The sequence below is a fragment of the Cylas formicarius genome, unplaced genomic scaffold, assembly GCF_029955315.1.
Source record: "Cylas formicarius isolate icCylForm1 unplaced genomic scaffold, icCylForm1.1 PGA_scaffold_5__7_contigs__length_24384050, whole genome shotgun sequence".
Lineage (NCBI taxonomy): Eukaryota > Metazoa > Arthropoda > Insecta > Coleoptera > Brentidae > Cylas > Cylas formicarius.
Window position 1 is genome coordinate 22,130,549 of NW_026844341.1, and position 21,569 is coordinate 22,152,117.

General features: G+C 36.9%; 3 protein-coding genes across 3 annotated transcripts in view; 2 read left to right on the forward strand and 1 right to left on the reverse strand.

Annotated features, from left to right (window-relative positions):
• LOC132702586 (pyrokinin-1 receptor-like) overlaps positions 1 to 9,192 on the forward strand; it is an 83,760-nt gene extending 74,568 nt beyond the window's left edge. The window contains exon 6 of the mRNA XM_060671330.1: positions 7,056 to 9,192. Coding sequence (XP_060527313.1) covers positions 7,056 to 7,511 — 456 coding nt within the window. The 3' untranslated portion in view covers positions 7,512 to 9,192. The remainder of the gene's footprint in view (positions 1 to 7,055) is intronic.
• Positions 9,193 to 11,139: 1,947 nt separating this feature from the next.
• LOC132702006 (small ribosomal subunit protein uS12) lies at positions 11,140 to 12,565 on the reverse strand. The gene is made up of 4 exons (XM_060670399.1): positions 12,462 to 12,565; positions 11,978 to 12,137; positions 11,435 to 11,633; positions 11,140 to 11,260 (listed from the first exon to the last, which is right to left on the reverse strand). Exons 1-4 carry the CDS (start codon positions 12,463 to 12,465, stop codon positions 11,192 to 11,194), a joined length of 432 nt encoding a protein of 143 aa, XP_060526382.1. The 5' UTR covers positions 12,466 to 12,565; the 3' UTR covers positions 11,140 to 11,191.
• A 437-nt stretch (positions 12,566 to 13,002) lies between these two features.
• LOC132702584 (acetylcholine receptor subunit alpha-like) overlaps positions 13,003 to 21,569 on the forward strand; it is a 115,420-nt gene continuing 106,853 nt past the window's right edge. The window contains exons 1-3 of the mRNA XM_060671329.1: positions 13,003 to 13,253; positions 18,332 to 18,376; positions 20,970 to 21,079. Of these exons, the coding sequence (XP_060527312.1) occupies positions 13,041 to 13,253; positions 18,332 to 18,376; positions 20,970 to 21,079 (368 nt within the window). The 5' untranslated portion in view covers positions 13,003 to 13,040. The remainder of the gene's footprint in view (positions 13,254 to 18,331; positions 18,377 to 20,969; positions 21,080 to 21,569) is intronic.

Here is a 21,569-nt window from a genome sequence, read left to right on the forward strand (position 1 = left end):
TGGTTTCGAAAAAACGTAATTAAGTCCTCTGACGGGAAAAAACGAAATGACTTTCCGAACAACCTTATAGTATGTCTACTTAAACGAGAAGGTTAGGCAACCAGAAATACAGCCACATACTAATGTATATACATATTATGAAGTTATTGCATTTTCCTTTCTCTCTTTTATTTTCCTTCTCGTTTCTTCTATACACATATGTGAGTATTTTGTATTCTAAATCCCTATTGTGATTGTTTTATTACATATTGTCCCGTAATTGGTGTGAACTGTTTGACAATAAAATCTATTATTATTATTATTGTTATGATTATTATGTATTATTGTCATCATGATGGGTCGATATGACGTTCATAGATTTTTATGAACCATTAGGATAGGGACATTTGTGTGTTTCTTTCACTTCTTCACTTTTGGCGCATTTTTGGACAAAATTGTCAGCATGTATACCGTGACGCCCCTTCCGCGTGTCGTGATTGGCCTATTATTACTGGCACTGTATGTTTATAAAGGGCTTTGGAAATTAATGTACGAGGGGATCGGACACGACCGGGCTAATTGAAACGAAACAGTTTTAATTAGAATATTCGAAAGTTTGGAACTTTTAACTAACGGCAGCGCGTGGAGAGTGGGGCATATGTAATTACGAATATACGGTTGTTTTAAATCTCGAGAACACGGACCGACATTTTCCATTACCGGGGAATTATTCTGAGGGATTAGGCGCAACGTAATCGTAACTAAGGGCGTTTGTTTCCATTTTTTAAGCAAAACAATTCCAACGAATGAAAGAATAAAAAAGTAAGTAAAAACTAGGGGCACACTTTTTCTTTGTTACTTAGAAATTGTTAATTTTTATTTATCACAATGGTCTGCAGTGAAATCCTCCTTCAAAAAATTGAAATATGAAGATTTTAATGCTCTGGATATGTTCCCATTGGACGTCTAGATTTTTAGATATATTTTTTTTTATTTTATGCGTTAACATCATAAACAGTGTATATACACACAAATTACAGTACAGAGGCGCTTGCGCAGTATTCGTTGTGACGTTACAACAGTTAGCTGAAAACTTGTTTTTTAATTGTTACGTTCTGTATCATATATTTTGGTAAGTTTAGCATATTTTTGTTAAGTATTTTATGTGGAGTTCATGCATTTTTTCATGAATAGCACCAATAAATATAAAATAACAATTTGAAAGTTTTTCGAAAATAAAATTTATTTAATTCTAACTTCTAAGAATTCTACAGACTATTGCTAGATTTGTGGCGAGTTTACTCTAAGAATGCAGCGAAATGCCATAACCGACCTTGTTCAAACAGTTTATCAGCTTTATTTTGACATATGCTACAACAGTTGCTCAAGAACGTTGAGAGGTTGGCTTGAAGATAGTCACAAATCTATGGCGTTAACAATGCCAATCCTTTGGAGTGAACTTCATAATCATAAAAATGATTGTTATATCTGCATGGCATCAACACGAAGATCCTCGAAAAAAAAAAGAGATTATATATCCGAACATGGCATCTGCAAAGAGACCAATTCCTCGCAGCACTTTACCTCCAGTGCCCGTCTACAGCCTCAATAGAGTTTTATTTTTGCCTTCATACACTCTATCTGGATCTTCAAGTCCATCAAAAAAACCTCATTTACTTAAACAACAAGATTAAAACAGTGGAATTTGTTGGATCATAGTACAAGAGTCTCGTAGTTTCTCACAAGGCAAGAAGATTTCACGAGTTACTTTTCGAAAGAAGATCATTTAGTATATTGTAATCATGCTGCCGGGCTTCTTCAAGAACTTAGTTTTCCAGAAAATTGTGATGAATGGAGACTAGTGGAGGTCATAAAGGAAGATATTGTTGCGATTGTGGAAGAGGTGGTATTGACTGATCGACGTTTAAAGGTCAAGGAAATCTCAGAAATTACTAAGCTTTCTGATACAAGTGTTCGTCGAATCCTGCATGATCATGCGTAAGGTTAGTGCAAGATGGGTTCCTAAAAACCTTTCGACTATTCAAAAACAACGCCGTGTCGAGTGTGCGCGATCTTTTTTGGAACTCTGTGGGTCGGAACCGAAGCCTGTGATAGAAACTATTGTGACGGGAGATGAAACTATGGACCCTCTATCGAAAAAAGAATCGATGGAGTGGCGTCGTAAGGGGAAGCGCCTCCAAGAAAATTCAGAGTCTGCCAGTCAACAAAAAATGTGATGGCCACGATCTTTTGGGATTGTGAAGGAATTCTTTTGATAGATTTTAAAGAAATTAATACCACTCTCAATGCGAGACTGCATATTTGTAAAACGTCGAGGAAAACTGACCAGAGGCGTGCGTCTTTTACACGATAATGCACCTGTAAATACTGCTGGTGTTGCACAAGTTGCCACTTTAGAGTGTGGGTTCCAATAGATAGATCATCCTCCCTATAGTCCAGATATGGCTCCCAGCGACTATTATTTGTTTGGTTATTTGACAAAGGACTTACGTGAACGACGGTTTAACGACGAAATTGAGTTAAAAGAGGCAGTTTTAGCTCATTTTGCAGATAAAACAAAAGAATTTTTTTTAAAGGGATTGCGTTGTTTATGAAGAGATGTAATAAGTGTATTGAAGTTAAGGGGGATTATATTGAAAAATAATAAAAAAATGTTACTCTAGTTTGTTTCTTTCATATTCAGGCCGGGAAATTTTGGCGCTGCCCTCGTAAAAGCTATGAATAAGGATGGTGCAGGCTTTCAATATTTCAAAACAAAATTTCCTCGAATCAGTGACGCAAAATTGAAAGAAGGAATTTTTGGAGCTTGGGTGGCTTTTGTGAATATGTGTCATAATTTTTTTGTGAATACTAAAGCTGACGACTAGCGACAAATCATTCGAGATCTTCTTTCCGCTTATAAAGATGCAATATGTCACTGAAAATTCAGTTTTTGGACTCCCATGCAGATTTCTTTCCCGAAAATCTCGGTGCAGATGAGCACGGTGAGAGGTTTCTTCAGGATATTATGCAAATTTAAGACACGCCTGTGCTGGACCTGCCCGATATCTATACTATTTTGCAGGTTTACAACGCACAAGTCCCCCCAGGTCTTTTTGTTCTCTTTTTAGTGCGGCGTCAAGCAGGGAATAAAGCCTACGTGTTAAGCTGCACTTAACACTAAACTTAAAATGATTTTTAATTAAACATTCTTCTAAAAAAAGCAACTCCTTGGATGTGATGCGACTTCAAGCAAAACTAACCAACCTATATACGTTGACCTACTTTTCATCGCGTAGTCTACCCCACGGCGAAGGATTTTCCGGAATAATCCGGAAGAATTCTCCCGCACGCAAATTGCTATTCCCCTTAGTTTTATTTTTATTTACTTTAAATGCGAATTCGGTTTCAGTCGTCCACAGATTTATCATAAATTTGTCGTGTATATTCTAATAGTCCGTTAGGATTTAATGGAGAAAGTAAGACTTTACGCAATACCGATACCCAAGAAGCCAATATTAATTTTTACAAGAGAAAAACCACAGAATTGGGTTGCAATTTAAAAAAAGTGCTTTATTTTTTGGTTTCCATTATATACCTGTTTTAACAGTATCTAATAATAAGCATAAATAAATAACAACCAAAATAATAGTAAAAAAGGATAATTCCATACAAAAGGCAAAATTGTCTGCATTGTATTTTCGTTATTGCAACTTTTTTTGACTTTTGTAGGGGCTGTAATCGTAATAACTTTAGTTCGGTTTCGAATAGCGAGTTTATGAAGTTGCGAATTGTACGTATCCGGAAGCAAACTTTCAGTTCCGAACCATTTTAGTTTACAGGTAATAGCCACGTGCCCCTCATAATTAACTGCAATTTCGTTTTACATGGCAACAAAATTATAAATTAGGGACATTTGTCCAACGTCCGAGCATATCGATTAAAGAGTTTATTGTAACATACGGGCCTGATATTTATCGTCTATGCAAATATGGTCTACTCGCTATACAGGGGGGTTACTACTCGATTCGGATACTTTAAAAATGCCTTTATTCTCACCAGGACCAGACGAAATACAGATTGGGGTCATAAAAACGTTGGAGGAAGATGGTGCTTTCATATTTCTGTTATTCCTAAAGAGTGGCTCAGATCAACTTTCGTTGCTCTGCCAAAGAAAGCTAACTGCTGGTATTGCAAGATTATCGAACCATCAGTTTAATGAGCCATGTATTGAAGTTGTTCTTGTAAATCATTCACTCCAGAATATACATGAAATGCGAAGAAAACATTGGTATGTCTCAATTTGGTTTAAAAATTGGTTTTGATACAAGGTACAAGATACAAGGTGTCTGGGTGTGAACGTTGATGTACATGCCTGCTTCGTAGATTACGAAAAGGCATTTGATACTGTTCAGCATGATAAATTAATAGCTATACTGAACAATATAGGCCTGGACCGTCGGGGCATTCGCATAATACCCAACTTATACTTAAACCAGAAGGCTGACATAAGAGTTAACGGCCAGACATTTGTAGAAGGCTTTGAGAAGAAAGTTCTTGACACATTCCATCCAAACCAAAATTATAAAGACACTACGTTGACGATACTTCTGTTATTTGGCCTCATGGTCAAGGAACCCTCCAACACTCTGAATTAGAAACTAACAATAACCTCCCATTCTTAGATATTCTTCTCAAAAGAAAATCAAACCTATGCGCGCGCACCGATACATTAATGCATTGTCACATCACCATCCGGACCAAAAATCATCGGTTATTAACTCTCTTGTTTACAGAGCCGTAAAACTATTTCAACGTAACTCACTGAACCCAGAATTAAATCACCTTACATCTGCTCTTCTCTCTACTAATTTCTCGACACTTGCCACTGCCATTCAAAACATTATTTACATTCAGACATCACGGAGGTGTACCATGTTGTTCGATTTTGTAGTATAATCTATTATCAATACAGTCACTTCAAAGTGCTATACAGATCCCATTTTTCATTTACGTTAGCCTTAAACGGATTAATTTGAAATAATATTTATTTTTTCACTTTTTTATAGTTTATTTTACTCTTTGATATGTTTTGCAAAATTATATATTAATGGGCCAAATATTAAGTAGTACGCGGAATACGATCCGTCGTTATTTTTCGAAATTCCCCGACGCCGTATTTTTCCGGTCATTTATACAGCTGAAAGTGGAGCGAAAATACAAAGAAAAAGGTTCGGATATACGAAAACCGACACGGCCATCGCCGTCAAAGGTCGGGCGCACATAAACTGCGCCAAAATGGCTCAATAAAAGTAATTTTTATAGTCCAATTATGGACTGCAAATTAATTTGATGCCCGTCGAATTTGACGCAATTTATACCCGATACAGTTTAAATTGCAGTATATACCGGTCGAAACATGCCGTTTTAGAACAAAAATTGGTTTTAAAATGCTTGATATAATTTAATAAAAATGTACTATGATGACCACTAACTAAGGAGCCCGTTAAAATCCTTGAAACATAGAAACATATTTAGCTCAGGAGTGGACTAAGGTAAATGCCTAGAAAATAAATTTGAGCAGCTCGAGCCTTTAATTGAAAAAAATACTTGTTTAATGTATAATATATGTATACGTATATATAGAATGAACAATTTTTGAAAAAAAAAATCACACACACAATTTTTAAGAATAATTGAAAAAAAAACAATTTATTTCCGAGTATATATGTATACGAGGTGTGTTAAGTTTCATCAAAAAGTATTTATTTATCAAAATTACCGTTGTCCCCTTCAAGGTAATCCCGTTCAGAAATAAAACATTTATGCCAACGTTTTTTCCAATATTCGTGGTACTTCTGGCTAGCACTTTCTGGTATGGTCTTGAGTACTTAAAGCGATTTTTCCTTTATATCCTCAATCGTTCCAAACCACCTTCCTTTCATGGGTTTCTTGAGTTTTGGGAACAGGAAAAAGTCGCAGGGGCCATATCCGGTGAATATGGTGGCTGAGGCATAATTGTGGTTTTGTTTTTGGCCAAAAAGTTAGACACAAGCAACGATGAGCGAGCAGGTACATTATCGTGATGCAAAATCCATGAATTCTTGTCCCACAATTCCGTACGTTTTCTTCGTATTGCTTTTTCTTTTCGCAAAATGCACATGCAGTAAGAACTCTTGATGTATTACGCCACAATAACAGTAAGCAAATATTTGACATTTGATCGAACTTGATGTACTTTTTTCCGTCTTGGCGATTCTGGGTTCTCCCATTGGAACGACCGGGCTTTGGTTTCGATGTCACGATTCGTCACCGTTCATTGACCTTTTTCAGCATAACAGGATCATCATTGACGTCTTTTAATAGCTCTTAAGCGATGCTCCGTCGACGGTCCTTTTGTTCAAAATTAAGCAGTTTCGGAACAAATGTTGCTGCTACACGTTTCATTCCCAAAACTTCCGAAAAAATTGTATGGGACGAGCTAATAGAGATGCCGACGTCTTCAGCTACTTGCCTAATAGCCATTCGACGATTTTTCAAGACCATTTGTTTCACTTCTTCGACACTTTCATCAGTTATTGACGTGCTGGGGTGTTTAGAGCGAGGTTCGTCATCGACGTCTTTTCGGCCATCTTGGAATAGCTTGTGCCACTTATAAACATTTTTTTTTTGCTCAAATGAATTCACCATATTGTCGTTGTCAACATTTCAAGTATTTTGCAGCACTGTATTCCTATTTATGCAAATTCTTTGAACATATGTAATTAACATATGTTAGGAAGATGTGTACCAACATAACAAAAAAAAATCTATGTAGCACACCTCGTATGTACGAATATTCCGATAACAATGGTATATTGTTTTTTTTTGCCAGACCCAAACAGTAAGTTTACGTTGTGTGTGTTGTTTATTTGTGCCGGTAAACAGGTAAATAGTACATACACGTCGTTAACTTTTCTGAAACTACTTCCTTTATTTTAAAACTGCTCGTTCATAAAATTTTAAAAACAAGATTTTGTATCCGTTTTTAACCAAGTAAATAGACCGGCCGAAACAAGTGACTTTGATTTTTTCAGAAAACGTTCCACAACTTCTGTCACCCGACCAGGAACAGTCAGTACCGCCAACCGTACTCGGTAAGGCTGACCAAGAAGGCGGATTTTTTAGGCGGGAAGCAGCGAACAGCAGAAACGAAAATTTCCTCTAACTCGACGTCAAGGCTGAGCCCCCAAACGTCCGAGACGAGTTTCAGCTCGTCGAAGATCGAACACAGCCACGCCCTGCTCGCGAGAAACGACGCCAGGGCGACGGGGGGAGGCGGCGGCAAGCGGGGACCCGGGTGCAGTTCCGCGTTCAAGACCAGATTCTTGAGGATGTTTAAATCGAGCCTCGGGCAGACGTACCTGTACCAGGGGACGAGCCAGAACGGCTCCCACACGATCAGCAACTCCAGCCTAAAGGACACCGACGAGATGGACATGGTGTGCGCCGACTTGGTGAAGCACATGAAGCAAGTGAACGAACTGCTGTGAGACGAGGCCCACCCCCGCAGGGGCAGCGTTTATTGACTTTGAATGGGCCGAAGAAAATTGGATTGAAAAACGAACGCGCAAGCGCCTTACGCTGACGTCTCAACGAAGTTGGCGCGTTTGGGGCGGGACTTTCACTCTCCTTAATGTTTCCCAAATAAATAATTTCTCTAAATAAGAAAAAAACTTCTGATGCCGCCCCCGCGCGGGCAGAAAAATATGTACTTAAATCGACATCGAGGGTAATGTTATCGAATAAATAAGCTTTAAATGTTTGTTGTTATCATACGGCGTATATACATATGGTACAATCTCAAAAAATCTTTGAGTTCGCATGTGCTCATGGAAAGATCATTGTCAAAATCCAAAAATTTTGGAATAGCCGACTTAATGTTGTCCACGAATCTCCGACCTAAAAGGTGCAGTGTAAGAAAGAAATGGTTGAACTGGGTAAATAATAATTAAAGAGCAGTGTCATAAACTCCAAGTTAAAATGTTTATAAGAACGAAATAGAGTTGTAAAATAATTAAATAAATATCTGACTTTTAATGTGCTCCCTGTAAATTTCGTTGAGAATTACCAACAGCTGAAAATCGATTGTCGAAATCTTCCAAAGCATTCTATGAAATATTATATCGGTTATTTGCTATTTCAAGCAAACGGCGGATCCTACTGTACCGTGCGTTCAATTTATCTTGATAACATTTTAATTGGCTGTAACTTTTTTGTTTTTAGAGATATCAAGGTAAACAAAAACAAAATGTAAGGTTAGTTTTTCTGATAAATAAGCCTACATCATATTTTTTAAATGTATATTATATATGTGTTTAATAGAATATCTTATTCCGATTACAATGATGTAACAGACTTATATTTTAGTGCACTCGTTGTTGACAAATCGGAAAAAATAGGACACTTGATTTCAAAGAGTGCCGTGACTGACCGCAGCAACAATAATTATTTACAAATCAAAGTAGAACAAAAAAAAAACTAAAAATGACAAGACAGACTAAACTAAAAAATTCTTTAACTATTCTAAATTCCAAATTCGCGAAAAAACATTTTAACCATGATGACTTGGACAATAATTCAACCATCAGTGTTGTTCACTAATACGTCAAACATAAACATAATTTTATTTGTTTTGTTATAAAAATTTCTTATTTTTGCGGATTTGTCAAAAACGAGTGGACGAAAATATAAAGTGTGTTACAGCTTATATGTTTTGTTTTATACGTCACTTGGAAAAAAACTTGGCTACTGTTTTGTGTTTACCTTGATACATTTAAAAACAAAAAAGTTATAACCAATTAAAATGTTAAGATTCATTCCAAGTCTTGATATAATTAAAGCAGCATACATATGCATATGGAAATCAATGGAATTTAAATTTTCAGTGGTCAGTGTATGTTCAAATTGATTATGACTGTACTGATCCTATAGAGGATATCACAAAGTTCTGTATATACATATGTGTACCTCTTAAAACTCCAAAAAGGTAACTTGATCTGTCGAACTTAAATGACAATTTGTTATAAACATACGACAAACTTGATGTACACCATGGAAAAAGAAATGTTTATATATCGCACAAATAAATGAATGTATGTTGGATATAAGTAGTAACTTTATTCTTCCTCCAACTTCAACCACAACCGAGCACAAGCTATACATCCACAATTATACAGTAAAAACTAGACTAACCTGGCTTTTTGAGTACCTCCGATTCACTTCTCAAACCCAGTTTTTCCACTGTGGGTAACGACGTGTCGCTTGAGACTGGAAGCCTCTGCAAACCTCTTCAGACACACTGTACATTGATGTTTTCTTTCGCCTTAAAATTAAAACTGTTGGAGTAGGAACAATACTAAAACACTTTTCAAAGAAGAAAGTACCGGTGTGAGTCCTGACATGCGCACTCAGTTGGCTGTGCGACTTGTATTTCTTATCGCAATTTGGATACTTGCATTCGAACGGCCGTTCTCCAGTGTGGCTTCGTAAATGCGTTTTCAAGTCGAAGCGAGTGCGGCATCCTTTCTCGCAAAAACTACATACGAACTTTCGCTCTCCCGAGTGCGTAAGTTGATGACTGGATAAAGCGGATCCGCTCGCAAAAGTCTATAGGAAATATGAACTTGCGAAAAATTAGCCACAAGCCAAGTAGGTAATTCTTATATCCATGTTTTCACGATTTTATTGTCGATCCGACATATTCAAATACCACCAAAGATTTTATATTAATAATTATATTTAAAAACTTGGGACAAATAGACAAAAACAAATTTTATCTATGGGCAATGAACACAACAATTGAATAAAATCGTCTATAGAACACCAGGACAGACGACCCATGGAAACAAGATGAAGAAGACTAACCAAATTCGATAATCTATGTTTACTAACCCTTGGACATTGGCCGCATAAATAGGGTTTTTCCTTTGTATGGGTCCGATTATGGATTTTTAGTTGAGTTGCGGTGTTAAAAGCGTTTCCGCAAGTTTCACATACAAAAGGCTTGTCTCCGCTGTGTATTCTTGCATGCGTTTTCAGAGTAAATGAATGCAAAAAGCGTTTGTGGCAAACTTGGCACTGAAACTTTTTCTCCCCTAAAACGGTCACTACTACAAAAGTACGAGAAATCTTTACACGAACCTGTATGAATTTTGCTGTGCTTGTTCAAACCACTACGATCAAGGAATGTTTTCTCGCAGACTGCACACCGAAACGGTCGAGAGCCGCTGTGTTTCCTAGAGTGAATATCGAGTTCATATTGAGATGTATACTTTTTGTGACACTCGAGACATGTGTAATTTCTATCGACCACGCCGTGACCCCTCAAGTGAGCTTTCAGTTGGGTCTTAATTTGATATTGTTCTTGACAGCAGCCTAAATGGTTTTTTGAAATGTTTATTTTTCTTTTCCTTCGGGAAGGATTTTCGTTGCCATCTTGTACGACATCCACGGAGTCTTTGCCTTTGGTATTGATTTGGGAATCCGGGTTAACAGAGTTCTGCAAAACCAACCTAATTGTTTTGTCGGTTTCTAATACTTTATTAATAAATTGACAAGCGCTTTTCAGTTGAACCTCACACTTGCCGCATATGAGATCTGGAAATTCGTCATTGATGGAACACTAAAATACGAAAAATTGGGAACAGGAAATCCTAACAAGATAGGGATGTCTAAAAACCTCTATAATGGGGCAGCAAAAATTTAACAAGCCAATTATTCCGTCTTCGCGTACAGATTTTGCGTCTGTGGGTTTTAGTTTTAAGCGAGATAAACACGTCCGGCAAACGTTTTTTAATTCTTCTGCGCCCAAAATTTCCATTTTTTCAAATTTATGGGTGAAAACGCAAACATAACCTTTATCTTCTTCCTTTACATTTAAGACCTGAAGTCGAAAGATATTTTATTCCATGACAGCGCGATAATCGGAAAACCCCATTTTTGGAACTTTGGTTTTAGAAGTGACAAATGTCTAGGAAACTGCCTTAAATTTCATTCAACCCATCGCTTATATATTGCAGAAGGCACTCTTTAATTACTCACTGATTTGAGACAGACAGACACCATTGGTAAATCTGCACCTTATGGATTAATTGTATTTATCAAAATAAAACACAGAAACAAATATAAGCTTGCATTTATTCAAATACAAACACAAATTACAAGTTAAAAATTACGAACGCGGCCTTTCCTTCTTTTCTTTATACAAAGCTAACAAGGAGACATTAGCTACTTTGACAACCTGAAAAAAAAACAAAGCCTAAAATCAAATCGAAAGCACCAAATAACGGGAAAATAAAAAGTATATCTCAGTTATAGATGTTAGAAAAAATCATTAAAACAATCATAGGATTGGCTCTTAACATTTTCATCATAAGAATCTACTACCATAACGCGGTATGACAGAAAATTATACCTTAAATCTTACTCCGGGAATATCACCGACGGCGTGACCTTTACGTCCGAAACCAGCGACCAAAACTTCGTCGTTTTCTTCAATATGGTTCAGGCAACCATCCCTTGGCACGAACGCCGTGATTTTTTTACCATTCTTAATTAATTGTACCCTAACGCACTTTCTGATGGCGGAGTTTGGCTGCTTAGCTTCAACTCCTCTGAAAACATTGCCAAACTTCTCTAAAATTTACGCGCTGACCAATTTCGCAAATATATAAAATAATCGAGAGGGATTGAAGAATATAGCTGCCGCCGCGCACAGAATTCTCCTGTGATTGACTGCTAATTACACACCATTCACAAGGAAATTCTGCGCAAAACAGGAGCAAACTAACCATGTTGAGCACATATCAGAGTGGTTAATCCATTAATTGGACTACCCAATGGTTCAGAGCCCGGCCTTTATTTAGCACCAAATATTCAAAAAACGTCGACATAAAATTAGTACGTTTATTGCGGTTTGGTGCATCTTGGAACGCGGATACATAACCTAAACGCTTACACTTTTTCGAGAACGATCCCTTTTGCGTGAGACGCTCCTCCGAAAGGATTGGCCTTCCATCTGGTTCCCAAATGTGCCTTTTTGTAATCCTTGTCCGCCCATCGTTGATCCCGACGGTGGTTTACGTGCTTCCTGGCTGTTCTAAGGCCACGGGGCTTACCTAACAACGAAAACAATTATCACGCAAAAATATCGTGTTGGAAACGAAAATATACGGCCGACGGACGCGACGAGCCAAAAAAACGCGCAAATAGTTATCGATTTTCGCGGATGAACGAGGATTAGGTTCCACCCCTCGTTCCGGCCAGGGCATTGCACCCAAACAAACGTCGCGAATTTCGTAAACTGAGTAACGCTAGGCCAAAACTTAATCCTCAATGCAAACCGACGGGTAATTTACGGCGCCCATACCCAACTTAATACGGGGAAACTTCACTATCTACAAAGGAAATTCGCAAAAGAACGTCGGACGTTCGACACTCACCCATGTTGACGAATCTAACTCGCGGCGAAAAAGAAATGACAGAACAATGTCGCCAACCGTGCGCACGCAAAAAAGGGTCGCCCAGCGGATACACCCTTCTTAAAGATTGCAACTTTTGTTTTAGACGAGATTGCTTCCGATAGGTGGCACTGAGGCTAATATCGGTTGAGTTTCAAGCCGACGTCGAAGTTACGTCCTTTGATGGCAGATGGCGAACGTGAACGCGGAGCGGGACTTTTAAATCCGCGTATTCGTCGTCTTGCGAATGAAAACGCGCAGATTTCGGATTAAAAACGCTTCGAATCTGTAATCAATTAAGTTGAAAGTCAGACACAGTGCTTCTAGCTGTTTATTTTCGTATTCGGGCGAAAAAACGTCGAAAAAAGATGCGGGTCGAGCGATCACCGGATATTGTTGCAACTTTCGGCCTGGAATTCGGTCGGAGGTCCAGCATCGAGACGCCACAGGCGCTCTCCGAAGCTGGCAGACACCTCGGGCTCTTCTCGCAACGACGGCCGTCAGTGCGGTTGCGGCAGGCTGCTCGAACGGCGCGGTAGGCGTCGCGACTCGTCCATAACAATGCCTTTCCCGACGTGGTTGTGGACGACGGTACTGCGAACGTGGGTACTTGGGGCGCTGGTGCGACACGGCGTCGTAGCTGGTAACCCGGACGCGAAAAGGCTTTACGACGACCTACTTAGCAACTACAATAAACTTGTCAGACCTGTGGTGAACACGTCGGATGTGTTGCGGGTATGCATCAAGTTGAAACTGTCCCAACTGATTGACGTGGTTAGTATATATTAGTTTATATCAGATATCTCATTCCCCTTAAGGCGAAAAAACTGACACCTTCTTAGGTTTTCATTTGCGTTTCTCGGCAACAACGGGGTGGCACGTTTTTTGCTTTTTCGTTTCGAAATATCGCGATGGTAGAACGTTATGGCCTGTGCCCGACGTAATAGGCTGGCACCGCTTCGCAGAATCGATTATTACGTCACAGATGAAGAAGTTTCTTTCGAGGACCCTCACAGGCACCGACACCTTAAGAACATTCTCTTCGAGCAATCGATATTTAAATTTGAGTTTTTTTTCAGCTAACGGAAAAAATGCGTCTTTAGAAATACTAAGGTAAACAAATAAGCCATCACATATGGCGCCGTTTATACCGTATTTATTTAAATTGTCGCTGGACACTGATTTAAGCGAATGAAAATGATGCAATATAAATTGCAGTGAGTACTAGTCAAAATTGCAATTTATTCATTACCTTAACTACGTTTACTTGTATGTAGCTAATTAAAATACAAAAGGGCTGAACTGAATACCATTACCATCAAAATGTATATCCCTCCACTGCCATAAAAAAACGCAGCAATTCTTGATAATTATTGTTATATTTTTTGTAGTAAAAGTTAAAAAAAAGCACAGAACCGATGTCTACTTAATGCATACGGAAATTTAACTACAATATTCAAAATAGAAAGACTACCCAAAAGCATATCTCTCTCTCTCTCTCTCTCTCTCTCTCTCTCTCTCTCTCTCTCTCTCTCTCTCGCTTATTCTTAGCAATTTTTGATAAGTTAAGGCAATTATTGTTATGTTTCGGGCAGTGAAAATTAAAAAAAAACACAGAACAGATGCCTGCTTAATGTATACGGAAATTATTTAAATACAATATTCTATAGAAAGATTACTCAAAAGCTCTCATTTTCTCTCTCTCTCTCTCTCTCTCTCTCTCTCTCTCTTCTCTCTCTTGCTCTCTCTCGTTTCTTCTTACTAATTCTGGATTAAAATTTAAAAAAAACCCAGAATAGTTGTCTACTTAATGCATATGGATATTTAACTACAATATTCTAAAGAGTGATTCCGGAAAAGATGACCATTTTCACTATTCCCAAACATTTTAAATTCATGTCGCTGTTACTGTTACATTTCTGTCGGAAAGACTACCCAATAATTTTTTATTACATATTTTAGGAATATTATTTCATGGGTTTGATTTCATTGATTCATTCACCAATGTTTAACCGTTCCAGCTCCTTCTTTGTAGCGTATGATAACTTATAGATAGTCTGCCTCAATCTGCATCGTGCTGGCTTTTGCCTGCCATTATGGAAGTTACCTGCCGACGGCAATAACACTGGGGTCCTGTAGGTATTAAAAGACAGAACATTAGGGACGGACTCGCGAAGGTTTTGGTAATAATATATATTTTTTTGTTTATTTAGGTGGGTTTAATCTTATTAAATTATACTAAGAAAAACAATTACATTAAATATATACAATAAATTCATAGCTAGGAGTATTTAAACATAATTACATTTTTCACTATCAGAGTCGTCATTGAGATAATTATAATAGGATTTATGTAGCCTTTTTTTTAGTTTATTCAAGGTAAGAACAACTTCGCTTTTATGAAGACAATATATTTGAATTTTTATTAGTTCCGTTTATTCCACTTCTTCAAATCTCCACTATTAATAATATCCTTTATCGACGATATTGGCATTTTTGTAAGTAGATAGGTTTCTTGCAAAGCTTCTGGATGAATATTTGAATATTGATTGAATATTGATTAAAGTATCATACACATTTTTCACAACCTGTTTTGCAATAAGGGACATTGTTATGTTCTCGTAGAATAACTTTTTCCAAACACACTGTAAAAACGATTGTTCAGCACTGCCACAAATGGTCAACACTCGAGAAATATATCAGAAAGATAGAAATAAAGCTGGCCCACCCTTGCCTTGTCACTCTAGCAGGAATAAGAGCTTGAGAGCATTTGTATAAGTTAAGGACGGCGTTACTGGCTCTTTTTGTGTATTAACAATATTTTTATTAAATTTCCGATACTAGACTTGATGAATGAAAGGCCGTTTTTGTAAGAAACTGGGTTAGCTGGGTTACGGTTTTAATCCGTCAACTGTCAAATGAAGCCGATCTCATCGCTCAACGCGAGCGATGCGATTCGGTATTATTTTTTGAACTCGTCGACGAGCAACAAAACGTCCCAACAGCAACGTAATGAAAAAGTTACTTTCTTGGATTTTTATTACGTCGCAAGTTTGAAAAATGGATAATTGTGTTAGTTCAAAAAATGTCGCGAGCTCCAAGCGGGTTTAAGTAGAACGCGGATACAAATTTTATCCGCGAAGATTTCCGGGGTAGCTACAGCTCTTCGTCGACCCATTAACCCCGGTAGTTCCGCTCGATAAAATCCGTTATAATGGTTTGAACTAAAACAGGGAAATGAAAATTAAAAAAAAAAACAAAATTTTTGTTCGAAAAAATTACAAAATAATAAATAATCCAGACGGAGGCAATTTTTATTTTCTTTTAATTACAAAACACTTTCTATTCATAACTATCGAAAATAAAACCTTTCTTTTAGTCGCAAGTTAATAATAATCGCTAACAGTTTGACATTTCTTTAATTTAACGATGTTGACAAGCTTGGCCACTAACGGTATGCCTTGATCGAGACTACATGCAGCGTAAACGCAATGTTTTTCACTTAGGGCAATTGTCAGTTGGCAAAGCAAATACATTAATAGTAGAGTTCGCCGAACGATATATCGTTTTTACAACCTTTATCGGTTTTCACTTCGGAATGACTTAAAGACGTGTATCACAAGCCCGGGCCGTATTTAAGAGGTTAGTGTGCCGTGCGGACTGTTCTATTTTAAGAGTAAGGAAATTTTCTTTGAATAACCTGTTATATTAAGTCAAATTAGTGAAGTTGAATTTGCTCATTAGGTAGGTCGATTTCCTATATTAAAAACACATTAGAAAGCTTAAACTGAGGAAAGCAATACAAAAACTTATATAGGTAATTGATTCGTAATGGCTGTTTTCCCAGTTGGCTATTGGTTCATTTGTGGGGGTTGGTGAAATCGAAGTTTGCTGTCAGTTTTTTTTTATCCGTCGAAGCTTTGAAGTTATTTCTATTCCATCTTGTGTTTGTAATTACTTACTTATAACTTACTGTTATTCAATCGTTTTTCAACTTTATCAAGCTCGACCAAGCTTTAACGTAAATGACCCCAGAGACTGGAAAACATATTGGATCTTGAGGAAGAATATAATTAATGGTAAACAGTTTCTTGTATCTAGGGCCGTTATTATTAAATGGTTGAAAAACCGAATGCATTTAATAAAAAAGTCCAAATTGCAATGGTCAACTATTGTTTATAAACAATAGTTTATTATTAAATACCTAAAATAAATTTGGTTAGTTTAAATTAATTTTGATAAAATTATCCACCAATTTGCATCAATTAAACATTACCTAGTTAATATTTAAGTAAATAGATATCATATTATAATTTAATAGGCGTTTCATGTTATATATTTGTATATAAAACTCAACGAATTAAATAAATATGTGGTGATCAGAACACCGCGTCTTGTAGAATATATTCTGCACTCTATTCTTTTGCTTATGTTTTGTGTAGTAACATTTGACGTCTGTGGTTGGCGCCCCTGGATGGCAGAATGCACTCGAGGTGTTGTTATACTTAATAAAAGCCTGTTGATAGTTAATGTAATAATAATACAATACATTTCTAAACAATTTTAAAATAAAAAATTATAAAGTGCAATTTTCGAGAAAAAAGATCGTGCTGCCCTTGTTCTTGTCGCTTTCGGAAGGCGTCATGGCGGCGCCGTCGCGTACAGCCGCGCACAAACAGTAAACTACCCCGGAAACAGCATAAATCATTCGCCAAAGTTACCGGAATATTTTAAATAAATTAATGTTTCCTCCGCGTGCGGCGCTAAGGTCCCGGCATGGGCGAAAATATGGTCCGGCAGCCATTTAATTAGCCGAAATTCCGGACAAATGTTATTTTTACCCCGTGAAATTTTTCCTGTCTGTTACGCCGCTGATAAAGCGGGATTTATGACCCGCCCCCGCTAGTCTGTTCCTAGGCCGGGACGGCATCTAATTTCGAGATTATTCCCGTCGTTGGGGGGGGGGGGGTGAGTCGGAAATTTCTCATCCGGACGGCATTTTTTTCTAGCTGTAAGATATATATTTTTTGCAATACGCGCCACTCTGGACTGTGTTTCATTGCCTTCTTAGTCTAACTGCCCTACAGGTTTCAGATGTTATTAACTGATCGTTAAATGAATTTGATGACTAATGTGACAGAAGTGACGTCTTTTTTACGAAAATTAATGTAGTCAATTTTTGTCATTTAAGTGACGTCTTATTTACGTCAACTTCAGTCGTCACTTTTTGTCATTTGAGTGACGTCTTTTTTACGTCAATTTAAAGTCAGATTTTGGTTATTACTGCCGAAAAATATGACGATTTTTCTTTTTGGAGTGGCGAAAGTCGAAAGGAAATCACACAAAAGCTGCAGCTCAAATTAGATGGAACGTCTTTTACTGTTGCAGAAAATGGAGAATTATTAATTAATAAATTAAAGAATAAAGATGACCGCTTCATTTAAAAAAGTTATTAATTGGCACTATAATATCAATAAAGAAATGAACATAGTCTAATAAAGGATAAAAAAAACGCACCCGTAAGACAAAACCAGAAGCATATCTAAGATTTTAAAAACATTTGTATCATTTTATAAAGAATTAAGTATAACTATGAAACAACTATGACCAGTGTTACTAGGTATATTTACCCAACCAAGATATTATCACAGCACAACAAAACAATGTTGAGGTTATTTTTGTTATGTTAATAAAAATAAAATAACGTCAATTTGATGTGTTTTTCGGACCACTGACGAGAAGCGACCACTTGTGACTCAAAAATGACGTCACTTGGACGAGCCTCTGCTATCTGGATAGCTGTTAATCGTTATTCCTCACATATTATTTCTAACTTATTCATTTTGTTGCAGAATTTGAAAAACCAAATAATGACCACCAATCTGTGGGTAGAGCAGGTAAGTTTGTGAGTTGTCTGTTACTGTTACTATGTCTACTGTTATTTCATTGTCATCATGTCGCGCTACAAATGGCGAGATCCTTGCTGAGAAACGATAAATTGAGCTGCAATGGATAGAAAAACCATTTTCAATAACAATTTAATGTTTAAAGTCGTTTGTTTAAAAATTTAAACAACATAGTTTCAACCAAAACGGTCTACAGCATAAGAATTTCAAAAGTCTTCTAGCGATCTCTTCCCTAGAATTTTATAATAATAAACCCGTGAAAATAGGAACGCGAAATGTTCAATAAAAACATTTAAACATTTTAACAAGCTTATTATCATTCTTACAACCACGAACCCAGCACCAAAACTTGTCTTACCGGCTAGATAGTTAATAAAATGTACACGGAATTAAATGATACATTACAAGGGACCAACATGTAACAATAAAAGTCCGAAACACCTAAACATTCAAGATAAAAACAAACGATAGAGACGCATGACAGTTTTAATTGCCATTTGTTGCGACGTTGGCTGGTAGAGCAAACGACAATAAACATCTACAGTGAGGTCCGGATATAGTGAATTGAAAAGTTGTATTAAAATTGGTTCGCTGTATCCGAGGTTTACTATAAGCAATAAATGAAGAATATATATATATATATATATATATATATATATATATATATATATATATATATATATATATATATATATATATATATATATATATATATATATATATATATATATATATATATATATATATATATATATATATATATATATATATATATATATATATATATATATATATATATATATATATATATATATATATATATATATATATATATATATATATATATATATATATATATTCACGTATTGATTCACGGATGGAAAAATGTGGTGACACTATATTCCGGGATATCATCCGTTCGCTTGTTGAACTCCGACTGGAATCCTGCAGACGTTTCGCCAAAATGTCACTTGGCATCTTCAATGCTCGCGCTCCGAGTGCTCGAAGTGTTTTCGGAGCGCGAGCGCCAACTCTTGAATAAACAAATCGGACATTTCGGTTTGTACGAGCCTATTAGAAAAGTTAATATTACTTATATAGCTTTCGAGGTTACAGAAAAAAATCCAAACTTCTTCAGGAATTTGACTCCAAAAATGTGCGAATCCCTATTATTTTTTCCGGCACGTCTTTTATTGAAGGAACATTGTTCATGGCCATTTTCTCAATAGCCTCCTCGTTCAGCTCATCTTCACTCAATTCTTGATCGTCTATTGGAACGTAACTTTCGAAGTCGAAATGTTCAATCCAATTCCCAATCTCTGCTTCAAGGGCTTTCTGGGTGTCGGTATTTTCGGGATGTCCTGCTTCTAAGAATCCTGCATGTTTGTAACAGTTTGCAATAGTGTTTTTGCTAACTTCCTGCGAAGCACGGTGGATAAAACTTACAGCATCCAATAAGCTCACTGGAAACTCCTGCCTATCATCAATTGCAGTGACACAGGGAATTTGAACTGGCAAAGGGAGTTTTGAACTGGTATTGGGTCGCATAAAAACCAGTTTAATGTGCTGAACAATTATCTACTAGAAGAATAATTTTTCTGTTCTTCTTCTTCAATTCTGTATCTCATTGGAGCAGCTATTCAGTAAATAAGTCAGATGTCATCCGCGCTTTGCTGTTTGACGTGTCCTTGACTGGTAGGGTCGTTTTTAAAACATCTTGCTTGCAGTAACCAGAACTCTTATTCGAACCTTGGACAATTTTCCATCTGCACACCTTTCTCCTTGGAGTTTCAATGTCTTATCAGGGGTTAGTTTGTAAAAAAGGCCGGTCTCATCGGCGTTAAAAATATTGTCATCAGAATCATCAACAATTTTTCCTACTGAAATACAATTTCTCTTCTTAAAACGTTCAATCCGACTTTTGGGACACACAAAATCCCTTTTTTCTATTCTATTTCCCATTTCACTTGCTTTTTGCTGAAGAACTGGACCACTTATGGGAACATTTTCTTTTCTTTTTTGGGTCCCTTATTGACCACTTCGTGAGCAGATTTTCTGAGCCTTTTACAACTTGCATCCACTTGACCATAAGCCGAGAGAATCCTATCTTTTTTTTACAAGGTAATGGAGACAGTTGCTTTAGACAAATTTATTTCACACGAATATCACTTTGTTTTATACCACTTTTATATAACATCGTAATTACTTTCATAGTTAATGCTTTTCGTTTTTGCTTCTCCATTTGAAGGTCTGTCATCAATATTCTTAATATAATCAAAATCACAACTGAGATCAAAAGAATAACATAAACAATGTGCAAGTTCATTAAAAACGGAAAACATATCTTAACGAAATTTAGTTCACTATATCCGGGTTGACTATAAGCAGTAAAAATTTGCATTTGTCTTATGAGACTTTTTGAGTGTATTTCAAAAAATGTTCATTATAACCGAGTGTTCACAATAAACGTTGTTACTATATCCGAACTCCACTGTATTTGCTCCCTTTATTTATGCATCTGCCGTCTCTTCTACTAGTAGCTCTATGTGTTAAAATGTCAAGGTTCGTTCCTGCTCCTTTTCAGTCTTGGTACGACTACAAGCTCAGATGGGAGCCCAAGGAATACGGAGGAGTTCACATGCTTCACGTTCCATCCGATCACATCTGGAGGCCCGACATAGTCCTGTACAATAAGTAAGTATCCGGCTGTATCGGCGTTTAAGAACAAAAAAAAAATAGTGACGTCGTCGTGGTTCTTTGAGCAGCAAGGGTTCGCGTCATCGAAAGCTCATCGAACTTTTCAAATTTCCCGCCTCATCGCTCCCGTCTTTACTCAATGTGGTGCACATGGCGTTCACCTGCGTTCCCCCGCTACCCACAGAAAATTTAGGAAGGTTTGTTTAAATTCGTGCGGGTAAACTGACCGAGACTAATTGATCTGATCAGTCGTTTAATTTGTCGGGAGGCGGTTCGATATGGACTAATTCGATTTGATTAATAACGCGGATGCGGTGTAAACCTGTACCTGGATATCTACAGGGACAGTCGCATTCTCGGGCAGAACACGTACAGCCACTCAAAAATATGTTCACATTGTATTAAACGTCTTTTTTAGAGTTTATAACTTGCAAATTTTGAGTTTCTTGGAATTTTTGTTTAGCAAGATAAAGATTTTTTTGTTCAC

What these genes read in the sequence shown, in the direction of transcription:
- LOC132702006 (XM_060670399.1), bottom strand. An exon ending in GGGATCGTTCTCGAAAAAGT is followed by an intron (nt 11,634 to 11,977) that starts GTAAGCGTTTAG and finishes CAATGTTTTCAG; the next exon opens with AGGAGTTGAAGCTAAGCAGC. An exon ending in TTCCCGGAGTAAGATTTAAG is followed by an intron (nt 11,261 to 11,434) that starts GTATAATTTTCT and finishes TTTTTTTTTCAG; the next exon opens with GTTGTCAAAGTAGCTAATGT.